Source organism: Serinus canaria, chromosome 8, assembly GCF_022539315.1.
Source record: "Serinus canaria isolate serCan28SL12 chromosome 8, serCan2020, whole genome shotgun sequence".
Taxonomy (NCBI): domain Eukaryota; kingdom Metazoa; phylum Chordata; class Aves; order Passeriformes; family Fringillidae; genus Serinus; species Serinus canaria.
Genome location: NC_066322.1, coordinates 10223022 through 10242780, shown reverse-complemented (window position 1 = coordinate 10242780; position 19759 = coordinate 10223022). Strand labels below are relative to the sequence as shown.

Genomic DNA, 19759 nt, shown 5'->3' with positions numbered 1-19759 from the left:
GGTAGGGCAAAGGAGAATGCCCCAGGACCTAGCTGGCTGTTGAGTGCCAGTACCTGGCATCAGAGGGGAAAAGAGCTGCACCCATTAAATGTGGTTCCCCTACTCTTCAACCCCTCCCTCCCCCCACATGGTTCCCAAAGAAGGGCACAGCAGGACACAATTTGAGGAATACAAATCTCATTAAAATCTAGGATACTTTAGAACTCTACACCAGGAGAGACACTGGCACAGGCAGCGCTGCCCAGGAACACTGGCACAGGCAGCACTGCCCAGGGACGCGCGCGTTATTGCTAACAATTAGAGGTGAAGAGTAGCGGCGTGACTCGAGGGGCAGGGCACGGGCACCATGCGGGAACCTGCACCCCTCGCCGCGACATGACGGGGGGCTTGGGACAGGGAGCTGGAACATCCTGCTGGGGCTTGCCGCCCACTGCCTCCCGCCACCGTGCCAAGTCCCTGTGCCAGCCTCGGGGCTGCAACATAGGGAGCACAGGGTGCTGGCTGGGAGGGGAGCAAGCGGGGTAGGAAGGGTCTCATTCCCATCCACCCCAAATCAAGAGCTCCAAGCCCTTTGCCTGGAGCTGGAAGACAGATTTAAAACCGCCCGGCCTTTGCCAGTGCATCCTCTTCCACTAATACTGACTGGGGATTGAATATCCCCAGATGGCTCGGAGCGAGTGGGCTGGTGCAGCCCTTCGTGTCTCCGCTGGTATCTCTTGCTAAGCAGCAGCTGGGGGAGGCCGGTCCATCCTGCTCCCCCTTAGCACTGTGGAGGGTCCTCCCCTGCCAGTGCTGGGGCTGCCAGGGAGAGCTGGACCTCATCCCTGTCTGGTTACCCCCCGGCCAGGCTTAAGTATTCCCCAGCCTCCTGCCCCACTGTGGGGCAGGCAGCAGCATTGGGCTGTGCCCGCGCTGCTTGTGGCTGTGCCCAGCTTTGTAGGCGATGCCTGGCCACCCAGAAGGGCACCCACAGACCCCAGTGGGGCCACAGGGTGGAGGGGTGCGTGGAGGGGAGCATCCCAGCTCACTGCCCACACAGCCCCGGCGTACTGTGCATATGTGCGTGCCCGCGTACGCCACATCTGTGCCCATGCTGTGTCTGTGAGGGACACACACGTGAACACACGTGTGCTCTAAGTGCTTGTGTCTTGTGCCATCAGATCCCCCTGCCGGTGCAAGCAACATGCTTGCCCCCATCTCCCCGTGCTGGCCTCGTGCCTGGCAGCACCCTTGGGTATGACCACCCAGTAGGCTCTGAGCCACAGTGGGTGTGCACCCAGGCTGGGGGTCCCTGCAGTGCCAACCCCTCCCATGATGGCCTTGTGCACACACAGGCCGCAGGCAATACTGGCATGCCCAACCCTGGTCCCACCCCATGGGAAGGTCAGGAGAGTGCCCCATGGCAGGGCAGGCTGCCTGGCTTAGGGAAGGGGGGGTGGGAGCATTCCACCCCCCCCATCCTGTGCATACCCCCAGGTCAAGGCTCCTGCCAAGTGCCTCTGGCTCCCAGCCTTCCCGGGGCTGTGCCCCCTCCTCTCTTGTCCCAGCGTCGAGCACAAAGGTTACCGTAAACACGAGGGTTAACAAACGCCACGGGGGCAGGGGCGGGAGGGGTTAACCGGCGAGGAGGTGGGGGGGTCTTGGGGATGGGTGCTGAGAGCCCCCATGGTCCAGTGCGCCCGGAGCCAGGCTCCGCCAGCGGAAGGTGCAAGAGGGGTTAGAGGGGGTGCGGGGATTGTGGGGGGTCACAGTCTGGAGTCCTGGCTGTGGGCTGAGCCATTGCTGCCCTGCACGGGGGATGCAGCCGCTGCCTCACTCTGGCCCTTCTCTGGCTGCAGGGGCTGCACCTCCAGATGGGACTCGGTGGAAGGGCTGAATGCCGGGGCGTAGCGCCCGCTGCGGTGCTCTGGCAGAGCTGGGCCCCAGTCCTTGCTTGCCTTGGTTGCATTTTTCAAGCGCTAGAAAGGGAGAGGATGGAGACAAGATTAGCACCCACCATGCTCCTCTGCCCCGGTCTGCAGCAACGTGTCAGCAGCTTCTAGGGATGCACCAACATGTGGTGCCCTATGCATGCTGCCTGCACACAGCCACTGCTGACAGCTCCAGTGAGGTCAGGGACAGCCTAGATGGCAGCCCCAGGTGGGACATGGACAAAGGGCCATGGGTAGCCCCTGGCCACCCACCTCAAGCAGTGTGTCCCCCTCAGAACGGCACACTTTGTAGATGGCGTAGATGGGAATGCAGATGACGGAAGAGAGTGCCATGAGGAAGCCGATGCTGATGGCCCAGGTAGGGTAGACATACTCATTGTAGGAGATGGGCCGGTACTGGATCACTGTGAAGACCAGGATGAACTGGGAAGGGATAGGCAGGATCAGCCAGTGGGGAGCAGCCAGCTTGCTCCGTGCCCCCCTGCTCTGCCCTATTGCTGGTCTCCTGAGCCCAGCACCCTCCTCTCCAGGGAGTGCCATGTCCAGGTGAGCTCCTCACTCCCTCCTCCCACAGCCCAATGCCACCTGGTTGCGATGCTCACAAATATGATGGCAGGTGAGATGAAGCGCCAGCAGATCTGGAAGAAGAGTGGGGGAGGAAAGCCTAGCATCATCTCAATGTCCTTGAAGTAGTTGCGGTGTCCTGGGGAGAAAAGTGACAATCAGCCCTGGTGGTGACCGGAGACCCCTCACCACCCGCCTGGCTCCAGCCCCAGCACCATCGAGGTGGGACCCACGAGCCTCCCCAGGCCACAGCTGCTGATTGGGCAACAGCTTCCCCCCTGTAACACAGAGCAAGCTGCTGATTAGCCAGCTGTTGGGGCAAACCCTCCCCCATTGGCTGGCTGGATCAGCCCTACCACCCGATTGGCTACAGGCAGCTGCACCTACCATAGATGTACATGATGGCCACACACATGATGCAGGAGATGACCACCAGGGAGAAGCTGGCGGCGTAGTTGTCCATCAGCAGGAGCCAGTAGATGCCCGCCTGGAAGACAGACACATTGGCCCAGCTGCCCCTGCGGTACCACTGCTGCTGGCAGGGCACCAGCACACCATGCTGACTGTGCCGGCAACACGCAGCTTGGACACCACCACCATAGCTGGCACGGCAATGCCTCATGCCACAGTCAGCATGGAGACACCTAATTCTGGGTACTGTCCCCAGTGTTGACGTGGCAAGACCAGGTCCTGGCTGTCACTACCATCACAGAGGCAACAAAGTGGACATGGCTGCTGAAAGCGGCCATGGCAATGGCACCCCGTGGCAACAGTCCCATGGTCACCTACCTGTGTGGTGAGCGGGACGCCCAGCAGGAAGCCAGCCACAGCCACTCCCAGAGTTACAAAGGTCTTTTTGCGGATGATCCACTCATTGCCCACCTCATCCACAATGGCCGTGACCAGAGTCTCCAGCAGACAGAACTATACAGGGGGCAGAGGGGGCAGCATGTCACCACCTTGGCCCCACCACGCCACCCCATCTGAACATGCTGGCCCCACCATTACCTACCTGTGTACCTAGCCCCAGGAGGATGAGCATAAAGAAGAAGAGAATGGACCACAGTGGCGAGACTGGGAGCAAGGTGAGGGCTTCAGGGTAGGCGACGAAGGCCAGGCCTGGCCCGTGGTCAGCCACCTTGGAGACATCCACACCCAGGTGGTTGGCCATGAAGCCCAGGATGGAGAAGATGACGAAGCCAGCATAGACGCTGGTAGCACAGTTGGTGATACTGATGATGATGCTGTCCCTATGGGAAGAGGAGTCAGGGCCAGCAGTGGACACAAGGGCAGTGGCAGGGCTGGAGGACTGTGGTCGGGAACTCACCGGTAGCAGTTGTTGTTGAATTTGTTGTAGGAAGCCATGGTGATGAGCCCGCCCCAGGCACAGCCCAGCGAGTAGAAGATCTGTGAGGCCGCATCACCCCACACCTGTGGCAGTGGGATGGTTAGTGCTGTGCCCTAAGCCTTGCTCAGCCCTGGCTGCCTGTCACCCTTCATCCCTGCTCACCTTGGCATTGAGGATCTTGTCCCACTGGGGCGTCAGGTAGTACATGATGCCAGTGACGGCCCCCTCCAGTGTGATGCCGCGCACGAAGAGGATGGTGAGCACCACGTAGGGGAAGGTGGCCGTGAAATACACCACCTGTGGGGCAGCACCTCAGTGAGGGCGGGATTGGGGCAGAGGTGAGGACACAGGCAGGTATGGCTAAGGTGTGTCTGTGGACTGGGGTTATGGTCCAGAGTGTGGAGAGACAGACCAGGAGGAGAGGGTATAGTACAAAGAAGGGACTATCCTGAAGGAGGTGAGACCATGGCCATATGGGAGGAGCTGCGTCCAGAAGGGATGTGCGGCCAGGTCACAAGGGTGTGGCCTTTCCCAGAGTGGGAGGAGCACACAGAGGGCAGGGACAATGCTAAAAGAGGAGGAGCTGTGCCCACAAGGGATTGGGAACATGTCCACAACAGGAGGTTCATCTCCAGTAGGGGTGGGGCTATGCCTAGAGGGGATATGGCCATCTATCCAGAAGGCATACCCACACCCCCAGGGAGGGGTCTGGAGAGGGAACACACAGGTACCTTCCCCGAGGATTTCACGCCCTTGATGAGGCAGAGGAAGACAACGACCCAGGAGACACCAAGGCAGCCCAGGAGGGGCAGCCGAACCTCGCCCAGGTTCCCGATGTCATCCGACAGGTTCAGCACATACCTCCTGTATGGGGAGGGGGCAGCAGCGTCAGTGGGGCCGAACCATCACCACTTGCCCCACCTCTGATCCCAGGCCCTGGTACCTCCAGTACTCCTCGCTGGGGCTGGTGCGCTTCTGGGTGGTGTTGAGGAGCTGGGTGATGTTGAGGGCAGCACGGCTGGAGAGGTTCCCGTCCAGCACCCCCACGCAGTCGGGCGTGTTCCAGGGGTTGCTGCAGTACGTCCAGGGCAGCACACGCGTCATGGACACAAAGAAGTAGTAGAAGGCAATACAGATCACCACGTTGTAGTAGATCCCGATGTATGTGGACACCACCATCATCCCGTAGCCCACGCCTGGGAACAGCACCGGGGAGGGGTGAGCGGCAGAGTGCGGCGGCACGGGCACGGCACACAGCACCAGGGGTTGTGGCATGGGAGGAGTGGGCTGCATGCGATACTGTCAGCAGCCTTGCAGCCATGCTGCAGCTCAGTGCCTGGCTTTGCCACAGGTGTGAGGAGCACTACGCATGGGATCCTCTACCTCCAAACGATCCTAGTGGTGCTGGATTCCCCCGGGACACATGGCAAAGAGGACAGGCTGCAGGCAAACCCTCGGGGTCTGCAGCCTGAGAGAACAACTGGGTGGGGGTCACTTCTGGCTAGGGTGACTTTAGGCCTGCAGTTATCTGGTGGCATGTGACAGGCCACATGAGCACAGGGAAGTGCACTCCAGGCTCAGCATGCCACTGTGCAGGGCACACAAGAGTGTGTGCATGGGCTGCTTGCACTCAGACGTGACATTGTGAGCGTGTCACCTGGCAGGCAGCCTGCAGGTGTGGGGCAGGGGAGCCAGCAGCACGGGAGTACACAGGTAAGCCAGGAGATGCACCTGGAGCAGGGTCCAGCCATGGCAGGGCAAGCATGTGGCAACAGCACCTGCTACCTATGGTCCAGGGAGACAACTGCAGAAGCATGCCCACAGCTGGACATGCCACAGTGTGTTCAGGGGACCCGAGTGGCCTCCGCAAGAGTGATGTGCTGGGGACACGTGTGGCGTATGCAGGGATGTGTGTGTAATGCCTGCAGTGGAAGCCAGTGCAGGGCTGGGGTTTGCGCAGGAGACGTGACGCGTGTGCAGGGGCACGTGTAATGCGTGCAAGGGATGCCAGGCAGACTGTGCAGGGCAGCGTAGCCAGGGTGGGCATGTGCACAGGGGACCAGTGCAATGCAGAACGTGATCTATGCGCAGGGCACGTGTGTGCAGGTCTGCACAAGCTGCAGGTGCCTGCATTGGGCCATGTGATGTGCCAGAGGTGTGCATGCACCCCATGGTGTGTGAGGGTCACACCAGCTGCTGGGCACTGTGACAGCAGGTGTCCCATGCTGGCCTGTGCCAGTACAGACAGGCAACTCCTTACCTTTGAACATGGGGCTGACCCTCCAGACGCCAAGGCAACCCTGGCTGGCAAACTGCCCAAAGGAGAGCTCCATGAAGAAGAGGGGGATGCCGCAGAACACCAGCATGATGAAGTAGGGGAACATGAAGGCACCTGGTGAGTAGGAACCAGAGGATGAGTGAGCACTAACCTCAGGCACGGCTGTGCTTCCCATGCCCTGCACCACCCCAAGAAATACCATGTGGGGCTGGGGTGCACACCCCACACCCCTGGCCCCGACACCCACCTCCCCCATTGCGGTAGCAGAGGTATGGGAAGCGCCAGACGTTGCCCAGGCCCACGGCATAGCCCACGCTGGTCAGCACAAACTCGATCTGGTTGCCCCAGTTGCCGCGCTTGACGCTCTTCTCCTGCTTGCCCTGCTCCCCGGGCACAGCGCCATTCTGCAGAGAGATGCCACGGGATGTGTCAATTGGGGACCCCCCTGCTGGCCCCATTGGAAGGGTGACAGCCGCCGAGCAGGGCTGGGAGGTCCCCGGCATCCTTCCCCATCCCACCCCCCTGCCTGTCCCCGCTGCCCGCCACGCACAGGCAGTGCCAAGGAGGGGGAGGGCAGCGGTGTCGGCCCCCCCCCATGAATGGCTTTGCCCAGAGCCAGGCTGCAGCAAAGGGAGAGCCTGCAACTCATACAAAGCAGGTCCAGGCGCCAGAGCACAAAGGGGCCTCTGTTCTCGTGGCCCCCCTCCCTGCGCCCAGTGAGAGAGGTCCTGCTGGGTGGCCACTGCCCACAACTGGGGGAGAAATTGCGGGACCCCCAGGCTGAAGCAGAAGCCCCTTCGATGGGAAGTGAGGTGCAGTGACTAGAGCTGGCAGGGGCCTGGGTATCCCCCCAGAAAAAGCATTCTGCTTCAGCGAGGGTCCTGCTGCCAGCTCAGCACCAAGCAAGGGCATTATGTTTGGGGCAGCTCACAGGGGGTCCCACGCAGTTGGGTCCCTCGGGTGGACAGCCCTAGTGCCCAGCTGGCTCTCACTGCAGGGGACTGGGGGGGCAGGAGGCAGAAGGGGGCAAGAAAGGGCGCTTTGTGCAGACTGCCACACAATGTGAGCTCACACCAAGAAGGACAACAACAAAGGAGATGACTGCCTGTCACCCCAGCAGGGATGGCACCCATCACCCCATGGCTCTGTCCCAGCACAGCCCTGGGGTCATACTAATGTCCTGTATGGATGCTGTGGAGCTCTGGCAGGTTAGGCTGAGGGGAGATGGCATTTTGCAATGCAGGGGTGCCTCGAGCCCTCCCCACCTGAGGCCAGGTGATGGATAGGTGCATGGGGCAAGGGTACTGGTTGCCAGTCCACAGTCCCACAGCACCCTTGCTCCTACAGGAGCAGCACAGGGTGCAGCAGCCTTAGGAGCCTGCTGGAACTCCACAGTGCTCGTCTCATCACCACGGACACCCCAGTGCCTATGCCCACCTCCTGCCTCTCCCGCAGCTGCCCCCCACAATGGCTGAGGCCAGCAGTGAGCGGGCCACAAACGGGAGCCGTCACTTTGGATCTGCTCACGCCGGCGGGGCGCGGGCAGCAGGCGCGGTGCACCTAACCGTGTCATTTGATTAGGGCGGCACAGCCGGGACGTGATGCCCAGCGACTCTGGCACCGCGCTGCCAAACAAAGCCATCTGCTGCGAGCGGGGGCCGCACGCGCCGCGGGCGGCGGGGGGGCTGCAGCACAGGGGCCGGGGGGATCGGAGGGCACTCTGGGCAGGGATCTAGGGGCAAAACGCTGCCGTGCCCAGCCGGGGAACTGGAGTGCCCCCACCTGACTCTGTGAGCCAAGGGGCCATCAGCAACAAGCTCACAGCAGCACCAGGTGCCGGGGGACCTTCTTCCCAGCAGAGGTTCTTGTTGCGGGGTGCTGTGCAAGAGCAGGAGTCAGAGGTCCCCAAAGCAGGGGACAGGACACTGGCAATGTCCCCATGCCAGGGCACACTGCCCACTCGAGCAGACTGATCTGATCGAGAAACCTCTGATTAAGCTGCTCGCACTAACGAGGCTCCTAATGAGCAGCACAGCCAGCAGGAGTGGGGGCAATGCTCCAGCCTCCCTGAACAAGGGTCTGGTGAGGGGACCAGATACACTATATGGCCCCGGCTCAGCCAGGAGCCCTGGTGCCCACAGGGAACCTCATCCCTGTTCCAAGCCATTGCTCTGCTCAGGTGACCCTGACTTCACTCCCAAACCTCATGGAGCACCCCAAATTTGAGTTGCTTGGCACCAGTGCAATGAGACTGCCAGGCCTGTGCTGCTCCCTCCTCCTTTCCTGCAGCACTGGGCTTTGGTGCACTTGTCCCCAATAAGGGGGCAGCCACATGTGTGTCCATGCATGCACAAGCGAGCACACGTGCGCAAACACTTGCATGCTCACCCATCAGCTCGATACAACCCCCCCTCCCCAAATCTAGGAAGGTCATCCTGTCCTTTACACTCATTAACCACCCTCCCAACCCCACATGGTAAAAAAGAAGATGGATAGAAAGAACCCAGACATCTGGGAAGATGAAACACCCCTCTTTCCCTGCTATGGGAAGGGGACAGAGCTGGAATGCAAAGGGAGAGCTGCCACCCAGCAACAGTGCAGTCTCTGGAGGGACCAGGTCCTGCTCCCAGGCCCCAGATTTTCTGTGCATGTAACCCAATGCAGCTTCAAAGGATGCCTGGCTTGGGTGATAGTATCAGGGAGGAGGAAGGATGCCACAGGCATCCCAAATGTCTCCATAAGGGAAGTTCCAAAAGGGAATGTCCAAAACATCCCAACAGGGGATGTTCGGGGTGCTCAGGGCATCCTTCTTCCCCCTTCCCCAGGGAACCCCCCCATACATCACGGCCAAAACTTCCCCAGCCCAGCAAAGCAGGCATCATCCATCACCCTGCCTGGCACCAAGGTCTTTCTCATGCTAAGCAGCATTGACTCACACAATGACAGCTTGGCTGGGGTGCCCGGATGCGCCCCACTTCTCTAAGGGGCCCTGATTTATGGCTGGTGAGCTTGTGATGGTGGCAGGGTCGATGCGGGAAAGGGATGTCCTCAAGGGAGGCATCTTCAGCATGAACCCCCTTCTCTTTCTTCCCCATTCAAACTATCCACATGGGGGTATGTCAGCCCAGCCCTCTGTGGGGCACAAACCTTATCCAGCCCCCATGAACCAGTGAGGGACCCCCAATTTCTCCAGAGGGTGCCCTGCAGCCTCCAACTCAAGGGCTGTCAGGGCTACTCCTGCAATGCCAGCAGAGGGTACCAGTACCCCTGATGTCATCAGCCTGATGTCATTGCTCATTGCCATGGCGATGGCAACAAACTCACGGCTGTTTTGGGCAGAGGCTGCTAGAAGATAGAAAAATACGCTAATTACATCGTTTGCCACAATAGTGGCTCTTCAGGGCAAGAAAGTGGGGTGCAGGATATTGTAGGCAGATGAACCCCAGCCTGAGGTGGGAGTCTCAAGGGATGGAGGGATGGCATCACTTAGAGAGAGGGTGTCCTGGGTACCCTTGTTGACTGTCAACTGATGCTGGGTGCTGGGGGCCCTGTAATCAGGCCCTGCACTCCTTGGCCCTGGTACATGGGGTAATGAACCCACAAGTGTCATCCCTGCATCTCAGGCTGCTGTGCCCTGCGCATCCTTACTCTGACAGCCTCACCAGCACATCCTAACTCTCCCTACCCTCTCTCTTTGCTGCTCAGCCCCGTGTTTGCCCCTGTCCCATTGCAGCAGAGACATGTTGTGGGAGAAAAGGCATCTGGCACAGTGCTGGGGAGAGTCCCAAGGCTGGGGTAATGCAGTGATGAGGGGCACGCCCAAACCGCAGGACCTCCCAGGAGTATTACACTGCCTTCACCACCCTTCATTGCAGAAGGCTGTCCAACCCCAGGGACAGCCCTGAGCACGCTCTGCGAGCCACCACTACTGCCCTGGGGTGCCATGGGGGAAACGGGGCAAACCTTGACATTGCTCACTGATGCTCATGAAAGGGAAGAGGGGAGGGGGGGACAAGGAGGATCTTTGCTACACTCTGCCCCTGCAGCACTGAGTTGCAACCCAGGTGCCATGCACCCTTTCTGCAAAATTAGTAGATTCCAGGGATAACAAACACACAACTGTCAGGAAATCTCTTCTTGCTCCCAACACAACTGAGGCCATGGAGGGGTTTGGTGCCATACACTCCTCTCCTTCCCTGGAGCACATCACATCAAAGGCCGTAGGGCTTGGGAGTACCTCTCCAGCATGCCATGGCACAGATCTACAGCTTCAGCTCCCCCCTGCAGAGCCACCACCCCAAAGACAGTACAAAGGGTTTTGGAGACCCATGAGTGGCGGGGGGACAGCACTGGCATGCCCACCACTCCACTTGGTCCACCCCCCGCTCTGCCCCCCAGACCCTGCTCTCACCTGCCCACTGACCTGCTGAGAGGGTCCGAGGGGGCCTGGCTGCTCGCAGCTGCCATCCGGGGGCCCAGGCTGGACGGCTCCGTGAGTCCCCAGCTTCATTGGCACCTCGGGCTCCGGCGCAGCAGCAGCCACCCGCCCTCCCGCCTTCCCCCGCCCACTGCCTCCAGCGCTTGGCACTGCTCCCCACTTGCCTCCCAGCCAGGCTCGGCCCCCTGCTGTCTGCCCTGATGCAGCACCGGCACCCCACCATGCCACCTGCCCTGGCACCATGCCTGCCTGGCCCGCCCCACAGGCACTGCAGGGCTCTGCTACCCCCCACGAGCTGTACCCCCACGAGCCAGGTGCCCTCCCTGGCTCATGTAGGCTGGGCAAGGCAGAGCAGGCTGCACAGCGGGCTCAGCCCTGTCCCACTTAATGAGGCCTCATTAGCGGGGTCCAGCTGCTCACAGCCCTGCACGCTCCAGTGGACAGCACTGCCCTCCCTGCGGGCACCGCTGCCCGTCTGGTCAGGGCCAGGAGCTGCTCTCGGAGCATAGCAGAAGATGACATTCCCTCAGAGCCCCCTGTTTCCATGCCTCAACATCCCGAGCCCCACACATGCATTCCCACCCCTATGCTCATCATCCACACAGCAGCTTGGTCCTGGCATGCCCAATCCCAACCCTGAGCATCCAAGGGCTGCAGGAACAGGGCACGGCCCTGCTTGGGGATACAGGGACAAGCCTCTCTGCTGGCACACCCCCAGCCTGGTGCCATGCTACTTCACTCAACGTCATACTGTTGGTGACATCATGGGCCTCCATGGCAACCCTCACAAGGTCACTGCCCCAAGGGGGACCATCTGGCTGGCAGGAGGGCTATGCCATGACCCCTTCACTGCCCAGGCACCCCACAGCCTTCCTGCTCACCCCTTTGCCAGAGTGAGGTGGGACCCTGGTGGGGTGGTGCGTCCCGTAGGAGGCCAGGCACAGGGTGCCCTGCAGCCAGGCTCGGGGTGCCCCAGCTGCTCCCAGCCCTGCGTCCTGGCTGGGGAGGGTGGCCAAGGCGCCAGCGACGCATGATGGTGCACTGAGGGCGGGGGGACGGGCGGCGCTTTCAGGCGGCCATCTGGGGTCCGGGCAGCAGCGGCTGGGGGCACACACGTGAACAGCACACGTGTGCGGGGTGGGCACTCCGCCTACCACATGCCAGCACCCAGTGCTTCTTCCTGTCCCCTCCTGCACCAGCCACCCAGTAGCTTGGGACACGTCCCACCCATGGAATGGCAGCACTCAACCGTGCCCCCCAAGACGTGCAAGCCAAGAGCCACCTCATGCTGTGCCAGCCCCAGTGACCCCAGCCCAGTCCTGCCCTACACGCAGCCAGGCAGCTCTGTGCCCAGACACCCTGCAAGGTGTGTGGGCACCTTGTAGGCATCCCTCTATGACCCAGTTCAGCGGCAACACTTTGCCTGGGCCATCTGTGTGCCAGCAACATGTTTTGCCCTGGGCATGTTGCATCCCATGCCCCTTAGAGCAGCCTGAGCACATCACATCAGGACCCACAGCTCTGTCCTGGGGATGCCAGATCCTTTGCCAGCCTTGCCCTGTGGGAGCAAACAGCTGCTTCCCTGGCAGCCCAGCCAGCAGACAGAGGGGACTGCCAGCTGCATGGAGGCACACTGCTAGAAACAAAGGACCCTCACCTACCCTGGCATTCTGGTCCCCAACCTGGCTGGCTCGCGGTGCTGAACTAGAGAGACAGGGATGATGGGTGCATGGGGGGTGGTCCACAGGTCTTCCAGCCCCCTGCCAGGGCTGCAGGGCGACTGGGGTAGGAACGATGCCCAGGGACCTGTCCCAGTGCCACTATTGCCTAGCTGAGTGCTTCCCGACAGGGCTGCCTTTCTCCGGCCCCATTCTACCAGGGCAGACATGATTCTCCCGGGGCGTTCAGGCAGAAAAATCCCCCGCCAGCCCCCCCATCCCTGCCCCTTGGTATTCCGGGAAGGGCTCCCACAGCCAAAAGCCACTTCCGCAGCTCCTGCCGCTGGTCAGTGGCACCGCGCCGCTGGGGGTGTCTGGAACAGGCAGGGACCCCCCAGCCCTTCCCCCCCAGCAGTGCAGTGGGAGCAGCGCCCCAGTGTGTAGTCAGGGTGGTCTTGGGTAACAGCAGGAACCTACCTGAGCTGGGCAAGCTGCAGCCAAAGGCAGCCTGCCCGTGCCAGCAAGGCAGCCCCGGGAGTCAGGAGCCACTGGCAGTGTTGGAGTCTGAACAAAGCACTCCAAGGACAACAAAACAAAACGTCCTTAAAGGCCTGGGAGGGAGAGGCAGTCAGACCCTCCCCTGTGGCTCACAGGGAGCCCCTCTGCCCAGCTACAAAGGGACTGATCCAGCCCCTGGAGCTGTCCCACACTCCACTGGGTATCTGCAGTCAGGGCATTTCTGCAGGAGAAGGGCTTGGGAGAAGTAGGGTGGGCATAGCCCCTCCCAAATGCCTCATTTTCTGGAGTAAGCATTCAGAGCTTCACAGAGGCACAGATCCTGCAAAGGCAGTACACATCACCCTTGTTCTCCAGGCCCCAGGTGACGGGTGGGGAAACTGAGGCACAGCTGCACATCACCCACCTGCTACCTCCATCACCCCTGTCCCTCCCCAGGTGGGGCACAGCAGGCACTGTAAGATTGTCCAGCCCCAGGCACTGCACACAATGCTAGGCAGGGCTTGCATGGTGAGAGCCCAGCTGGACTGGGGGTGGTGGGGGTGGGAGCTGCACTTGCAGGCCGAGGTGAGAGGACAGGCAGGGACCAAACTTTACGAGGTTACTGGCAGGGCCCCGGAGGCAGGCCAAGGAGATTATGTTCCTTTCCCAGGGACTCAGGCAGCTCAGTGGTCAGAACCTGGCCCCCTGCAGCTCCTCCTCGTGCTCACAGGATGCAGGAATGGGGATGCTTCAGGAGCAGGGATGCTCTCACAGGAACCTACCCTTCTCCCCACACACCCCATAGCAGCAATGCCCTGTGCAGTAGTATTCTTGCACACTGCAACCAGGGGAGGCCCAGGAAGAGGTCTGAGAGCCTGGGAGGCCAACACAGCACGTGTCAGGCCCTGTTGCATGTGACACCCTAGCCCTGGGGTGGGCTGGTCAGGTACTTCTGAGAAGCGGGTTAAAGATTTATGGGGAGTGGGTGGGCACTCCAATATCTATCTCCTGACATGGGTGTAGGGCTCAGCCCTCAACCCAGCGAGATGCTGACTGCTCTTGGTCATAGCAAGAAAACATCAACAGCATGGAGCCATGGCAAGTGCCATGTGCAGAAGTGTGACCCGTGACTGCGCCCAGATATATCCTCAGCACTTCCCTGTTACCAGCCCAGGGCTTCTCCAGAAGAAATTTGCCTTCCTATCCCACCAGCTGCCCCAACCCCTTCTCTGTTGGGGGCAGGATGTGCGCTGGGCTCTCTGCTGCAGGCACAGCCAGCGGGGCCATGCTGGGACACACAAGCAGAGGAACTGTGTGCATGCTGGAAGCACTTGCTGGAGCATGCCGCTCCCTCGGCTCTTGGCTTCCCAGGCAAACCCTGGCTCCCAGCCCTCCAGCTGGAGTGTGCAGCTATTTCAGGAAGCCCCCCGGGAAGGGGAGGGCCTGGTGACCGTGTCAATCTCAGCATTCAGCTCCTATCCTTTGGGAAAAAGGGAAACAGCCAAGCCTAGCCTGGGGGCTCACCTGCCCAAGGCAGCACAGCATCCTGTCACAGGAACCTGAGCTGCCACAAGCATGGGGCCATTGCAGCCTTCCAGCAAAGACATGCAGTGGGCACATCCCACATCTGCCCAGAACACCAAATCCTCCCGTGGCACACGCAAGTGCATGGCTGCTCACAGCACCCTGCAACACACTGCTCATGAGGATGGAAGGTCAGGCACTACACTGGTGCCCAGAAAAACCTTCCTCTGCCATTGCACCATCCTCAGAGATCCCACTGGGTGAAGGAAAGGAGAAGCACCCACAATGTGCCCCTCTGGGGGCACCTGGCTTAGAGGAACACCTGCACCCTTTGATTCTACAGCAGGCTGTAGAATCGCATGCCTGCAGAAGTGGGGTGGGTGATAAGGCAGGGCAGAGCGCCTGAAAACAGGCGATAGCATCTCCAGGCACAACGAGACACCACACCCGAAGAGCCCCACAGGCAACAGGCTCAAGAGAGAGAGAGCATCAGCCCAAAAATCATCATGCTGGCAGAGCACCATGGTGCCACAACCCCAACAGGAGAACCCAGGAGGGCACACCAAGTCCTACGACAGCCCCAGTGTCTTGCTCCCTGTGCCAGGCTCTCTGGTCCCCAAGGCAGTGGTGCACACCAGCCCACTCCCCACACCCCTGCACTTACCAGCAGCCCCTCGCTGCACTTGTCGGCCATTCCTGGAGGCTGGAGCACAGTGCCGGCTGCCCAGTGCAGGGTCCCGTGCCTGCCTGCTCTCTGTCACGCTGGCTGCACCACCAGCACAAGGGTCCTTCAATCCACCGGCAGAGCAAGCTGGGCAGAGGGGAGAAGACACCAAGAGAGACGTGACTGGTGGGGTGGGCACATCCCCACCCCAGGCCTCCCCCTCCCTCCAGGAACCGGGGGGCTGTGCCAGGCAAGTCGCTCCCCTCTACCTGCCCACTAGGTAGCAGGACTCCTGGTGGAGGAAGAAGTTCCTGGGGCTGGGTGGGTTGGTGGCGGGGTCTCTTTCTGCTGGCTCCCAGCCCCTGCAGCGTCTCTGAACCCACTGGCACCCACACGAGCAGCGGCTCCCAGGTGTTTCCCAAGAAGCAGTTAAAGATTTACCCGGTGTGGACAGACGGACGACCTTGCGGACAGCTGGCTGCTGGCCCCCCGGCAGGTGGGCGTCAGGGGCCGCGGGCAGGAGCGGGGGCCCCTTGAGCTCTCCCCCAGCGAGAGATGAAGCTGAAGTGGCTGCAGCACACGGCAGCACCGGGACTGGGCGCAGAGCGGGGCCAGTGCAGGGCTCAGCTGCCGCGCAGAACACAGATGGGAAACGATTGCCTTCTGCCCCGGTGCATCGCATGCACGTGCAGCGCAGGGGGGCCGAGCCGCTGGGCTCTGCCGGGTGCCAGGTGCTGCTGGACAGTGCACGGGCACAGGCATATGTCTCCCCGGCCCTCACCCCGCCCCAGCCTGGGGCTGCCGGAGGCCCCAGGGGAACACTGAGGCCTGACCTCACTGGAACGGACAGACGCTCTTGCAAAACACCAGTTTGATTGTCTGTGCAACAAGCACTGGTGTTTGCAGATCCCACACCAGTGCTCAGTACCCTTGTTGGCTGAAGAAGGACCCCTGACCCCCACTGAGGATCCTCGACCACCACCAGCAGCAATCAAACACCCCAGGGCCTATCCCCAGGTTGACATGACTCTGAAGCAATCAGCAGAAACCTTAAGACATAAGGAAGGAGCATGGGCGGTGTAGATAAGGGGCAGGAATCCAGGGGCTGTGGCCTGAGCCCCCAGCCCCTCCAGCACAGACAGGCTGCCGCCGGCAGATACCGCAGATGCTGCAGCCCATTGCCAATGCCCTCCTCAGCAGTGCCTGCATTTCCAGGGGAGCTGAGATGTCATCACTGCCACAAACCTGGCTCCTCGCATGGCACAGGAACCTCTCAAAGATGGGAGGTGCAGGCTCAGTGGGCAGACCTCGTCCCTATCACACACCTACCGCCAGCCAGCCAAAAGCTGCCCACCCTCCTGCGGCCCTGAATTCACACCGGGAACTACTCCCGTGCCCTGGAAAGGGGGAGTGCCCAAGGGGCCGGACGGCTGCCACTCCCCTGGGGGTCTGCCAGGTGCTGATAAGCCTCCATGAGCACCGGAGGTGCCGCTGGCATTGGCTCCCAGCCTGACAAGGACCGAGCGGGAAGCTAGCGGCGCTGTGGCAATGGGACGAATGCAAGAACGCCCGAGGCTGCATCATCACCTGGGACAGCCCAGCAGGGACGAGGATGCAAAGCGCTGGTGCCACGGGGTGGCTCTCCCACAGCTGCAGGATGCCACTATAGACCAGAGGGCAGCGCAGCTCGTACCTAGAGCTCGTACGGGTGGCAGGCACCCTGGAAATGGGGACAACCGGGCACCCACAGGGGCTCCCGTACGGTATGTCACACCTCGGCGCAGGGACGCAGCACACGGCACCCAGCAGAAGGCCACGGATGTCCGACCAAAGGATGGAGCCCCCGTCCCTTCTCGCCCGGCAGGAGGGCGGCCCGATACACCGGTGCAGCCGCTGCCACCTGCGAGGCCATTTCTTCCGCCAGCATCCGCTGGGCCCACCGCAACCGGGGTTCCCCGGTGCCCGCGGAAGGCGGGAAGCGAGCCGGCCTGCCGCCGCCATGCTCCCCTCCCGCCCCGCGAGGGCGGCTCCGGCGGCGGCCCCGCGGGCAGCGTCCGCCGCGCGGCTCTCCCCCGCCGCCGCCGCCCGGTGCAGTACGGTGGCGGGGGGGCCCGGTTACATCAGCCGCCACGTGGTGGCTGCTCCGCCGCCCCGCCCCGGCACATGCCCGTGGAAAATTACCGCCAACCCCCCCGGCCCGTCACCGAGCCGGGCCGCCCCGGTGCCCGGTGCCCTTCCCGGGAGCGGCGGCAGTGGTCCCGCACTGCGCGCCGCGCCCCCGCGCTGCGCCGGCACCGCGCCGCCGCGCCGCGAGAGCAACAGATGCGGGACCGCCCCGCATCCCGTTATCCCGCTCTTCCGCTCCCGACACCATCCTGACGGGTGGCCGCTCCCGGTGCCGCCACCGATGTCCCCGACCCCGCCGCTCCGGAGGCCCTCGCCGCCCTCGTCCTCTTTTCATCCCTATTCGGAAGCCTACTCACTCCTCCTCCCGTCCCATTCCCACCGCTGCTACGGCTGCTGAACGGGCCAGGCACCCGGTGCCGGCGGAGGTGCGCGCCCCTTACCGTGCCCATGCCGACGCCCGGCCCCTCCCGCCGCGCCGGGTGAGCCCGCGGGGGCGCCGCTCCTCCGCGCCCAGCCCGGTGTCGGTGTCAATGCCGGTGTTCCACCAGGCCCGGAACCGCCGCCGCCGGTGCTGCCGAGTTAATGAAAGTTTGGAGGTCGGTGGGGGCTGGCGCCGCCTCTCGCCCCCGCCGCCGTGCTCCGCCCCCCGCTTCGCCGCGCTCCCCAGCGCCCCGCCTCGCAGCACCGCGCTTCGGCGCACCGGGGGAACCGCGGGCACCGCGGAGGGCGAGAGCGCACGCGGTACGGCGAGCAAATGGGCTACGTATGACACACACACACGCGTGAGCACACGGCACACACACACGGGCGTGCTGCACGCATGGACATGCACGGGCACACTCCGCACTTGGCGCACTTGGGCACGCACATGGCATACTTGGCACACATAGCCATCGGTATCCCACAGGCATGTGGACGTGGAGGGGCATATGCAGGCTTGCACAGGCCTGTGGTGCATGTGAACGTACATGGGAGGTATGGTCACACAGAGGCTCCCCCTGGGCACACACGCATCCCTGCACACACACATCCCTGTCACACGCGTTTTCACACGCAGGGGAACCGCCACACACAGCGTGCACACACTGCCAGGGCACAGTGCCATGGCAACCCCGGGCAGCGGGATGGCCGCAGGCTCCAGCCAAGACGTGTGAAGTCACTCTGTCAGTTGTGCATGTGTGTGTTGTGTGGGTGTCTATTGCACATGTGACAGCTGTGTGTGCATGTCCATGCTGTGCATGCTGCAGCACGTGTGCTTGCTGGCACATGTACACACACATATATGCATGCAAATCTGTACACTTATCCCTATGTCGTTAGGGGTGTGTACACATGCAGTTGTACACGTTTACATCCGTATGCACACACATGTCTGGGAGTATCTACATGTGTGTGCAAATGTTCATGCCTGTGTATATGTGTCTGTGCACGTATGGGCACACATGTACACATATATGGGTACGTGGCACATGTAAGCATGTATGTACACAGGTGTGGGTACATGTACTGATACATATGTACCAAAAACACGTGTGTGTATGTTTCCCCATACGCGTGTACTTGTGCACACATGTGTGTGCAGCCAGTGCACGCCCCCACATCCCAGGCCAGATGTTTCCAGTAATGCATGACGAGTGCGCCAGGGGCCACCCCTTGCTTGGCCTCTCTCCGAGGCCTCTCTTCCCGCCCCTCTCCATCCCAATGGGCTTCCCACGTGTTGGGATGTGTGCCTGCTCTCCAGCACCCTGCCCTGCTCCCTGAATGCATTCCAGTTCCTGCACCTTGGGGCCTTGGCACTGCACCCTGCGTCTTCAAGAAGGAGCTGTTTTGGGGAGCTTGGCAGGGATGCAGCGCAGCACCCCAAGTGCAACAACAGCACAGTCCTTCCTACACCCCACTGAGAATCCTTTCCAGCTCCACAGCCCTGCACACCATCCGGGGGCTGACCTCACAGTGTTCCGACCAACTTGGGAAGCATCCCTTACCTGTCTCTCCACAGATCCCTGCTCTGTCCCTAAAGGCTGCTGCCTGGTTAGGGAAATCCTCCGCAGGGATGGGGCAGAGGCGGGGCAGTGATGGGGTGGTGCCCCAGGTGTGTCTGTCCAGGCTCCACTGCGGCAGTCTCACCAGCATGCTGGGCTGCAGGAGGGGAGTGCAGTCATGCACCCAACACTGCTTTCGTTTTGTAAGTGTGGTAAAGCCAGAGTGAGGACTCCCACAGCAGGAAGGGGAAGGCAGCAGTGAAACTGAAGGGTGCTCAGGTCCTCCCACACTCTTCCAGCACCTACGCGTGGCTGCTCTACACAGGAGCCAGGTTGCTGACTAGCACCCTCCTCCTGGCTGCGTGTGGCCTCACACTCCAACCCTGCAGCCCAAATCCTGCAGCCAGAACCTGAATCCAGCATCCCACACCCGGCTTCCTGAACCCAGCATTCCACACCCAGCGTCCCGTGTCAGAGCCAGAATGTGGTTGCAACCCACACCCCTGCCCCAGGATCTGAGCTTTGGAGAGGAGCTGCCAGCTGTGGAGTTGCAGACTTGATCCTTAAGGGATGGATTTCCATGGATGAAACTCGTGCTTTCAAACACCCTTCATAGGATCTCTCTCACTTTTTATGCATCTCCTCTGCATGCTCAACAGGAGCTCAGGAGATGGGGAAAGAGGAGGAGGGGCCCTGCAACCCCAAGTGGGTCAGCAAGGGGCTGCTCCTTCTCCTCTGCAATCTCTG

At 61.6% G+C, this 19759-nt stretch overlaps 1 protein-coding gene across 5 annotated transcripts; it reads right to left on the bottom strand.

Moving 5' to 3' along the window:
• Nucleotides 1–160: 160 nt before the first annotated feature.
• Nucleotides 161–17631, bottom strand: SLC6A9 (solute carrier family 6 member 9). 5 transcript variants are annotated; one of them, XM_030226321.2, is made up of 14 exons: nt 17471–17631; nt 14904–15050; nt 6369–6525; nt 6104–6235; nt 4787–5039; nt 4575–4707; nt 4006–4140; nt 3823–3926; nt 3508–3745; nt 3285–3419; nt 2883–2982; nt 2534–2634; nt 2184–2354; nt 161–1958 (listed from the first exon to the last, which is right to left on the bottom strand). In XM_030226321.2, exons 2-14 carry the CDS (start codon nt 14931–14933, stop codon nt 1746–1748), a joined length of 1902 nt encoding a protein of 633 aa, XP_030082181.1. In that variant the 5' UTR covers nt 14934–15050; nt 17471–17631; the 3' UTR covers nt 161–1745. The 5 variants fall into 5 exon arrangements, with proteins under 5 accessions (XP_030082181.1, XP_050833256.1, XP_018767914.1 ...); XM_050977299.1 differs by lacking the exon at nt 17471–17631 and adding an exon at nt 15345–15363; XM_018912369.3 differs by lacking the exon at nt 17471–17631 and adding an exon at nt 15173–15298.
• Nucleotides 17632–19759: the final 2128 nt, after the last annotated feature.

What these genes read in the sequence shown, in the direction of transcription:
- SLC6A9 (XM_030226321.2), bottom strand. Translation starts at nt 14,933, where the DNA reads ATGGCCGACAAGTGCAGCGAGGGGCTGCTG. An exon ending in CTGCTACCGCAATGGGGGAG is followed by an intron (nt 6,236 to 6,368) that starts GTGGGTGTCGGG and finishes CCTACTCACCAG; the next exon opens with GTGCCTTCATGTTCCCCTAC. An exon ending in GGCCATCATGTACATCTATG is followed by an intron (nt 2,635 to 2,882) that starts GTAGGTGCAGCT and finishes TTTTCTCCCCAG; the next exon opens with GACACCGCAACTACTTCAAG.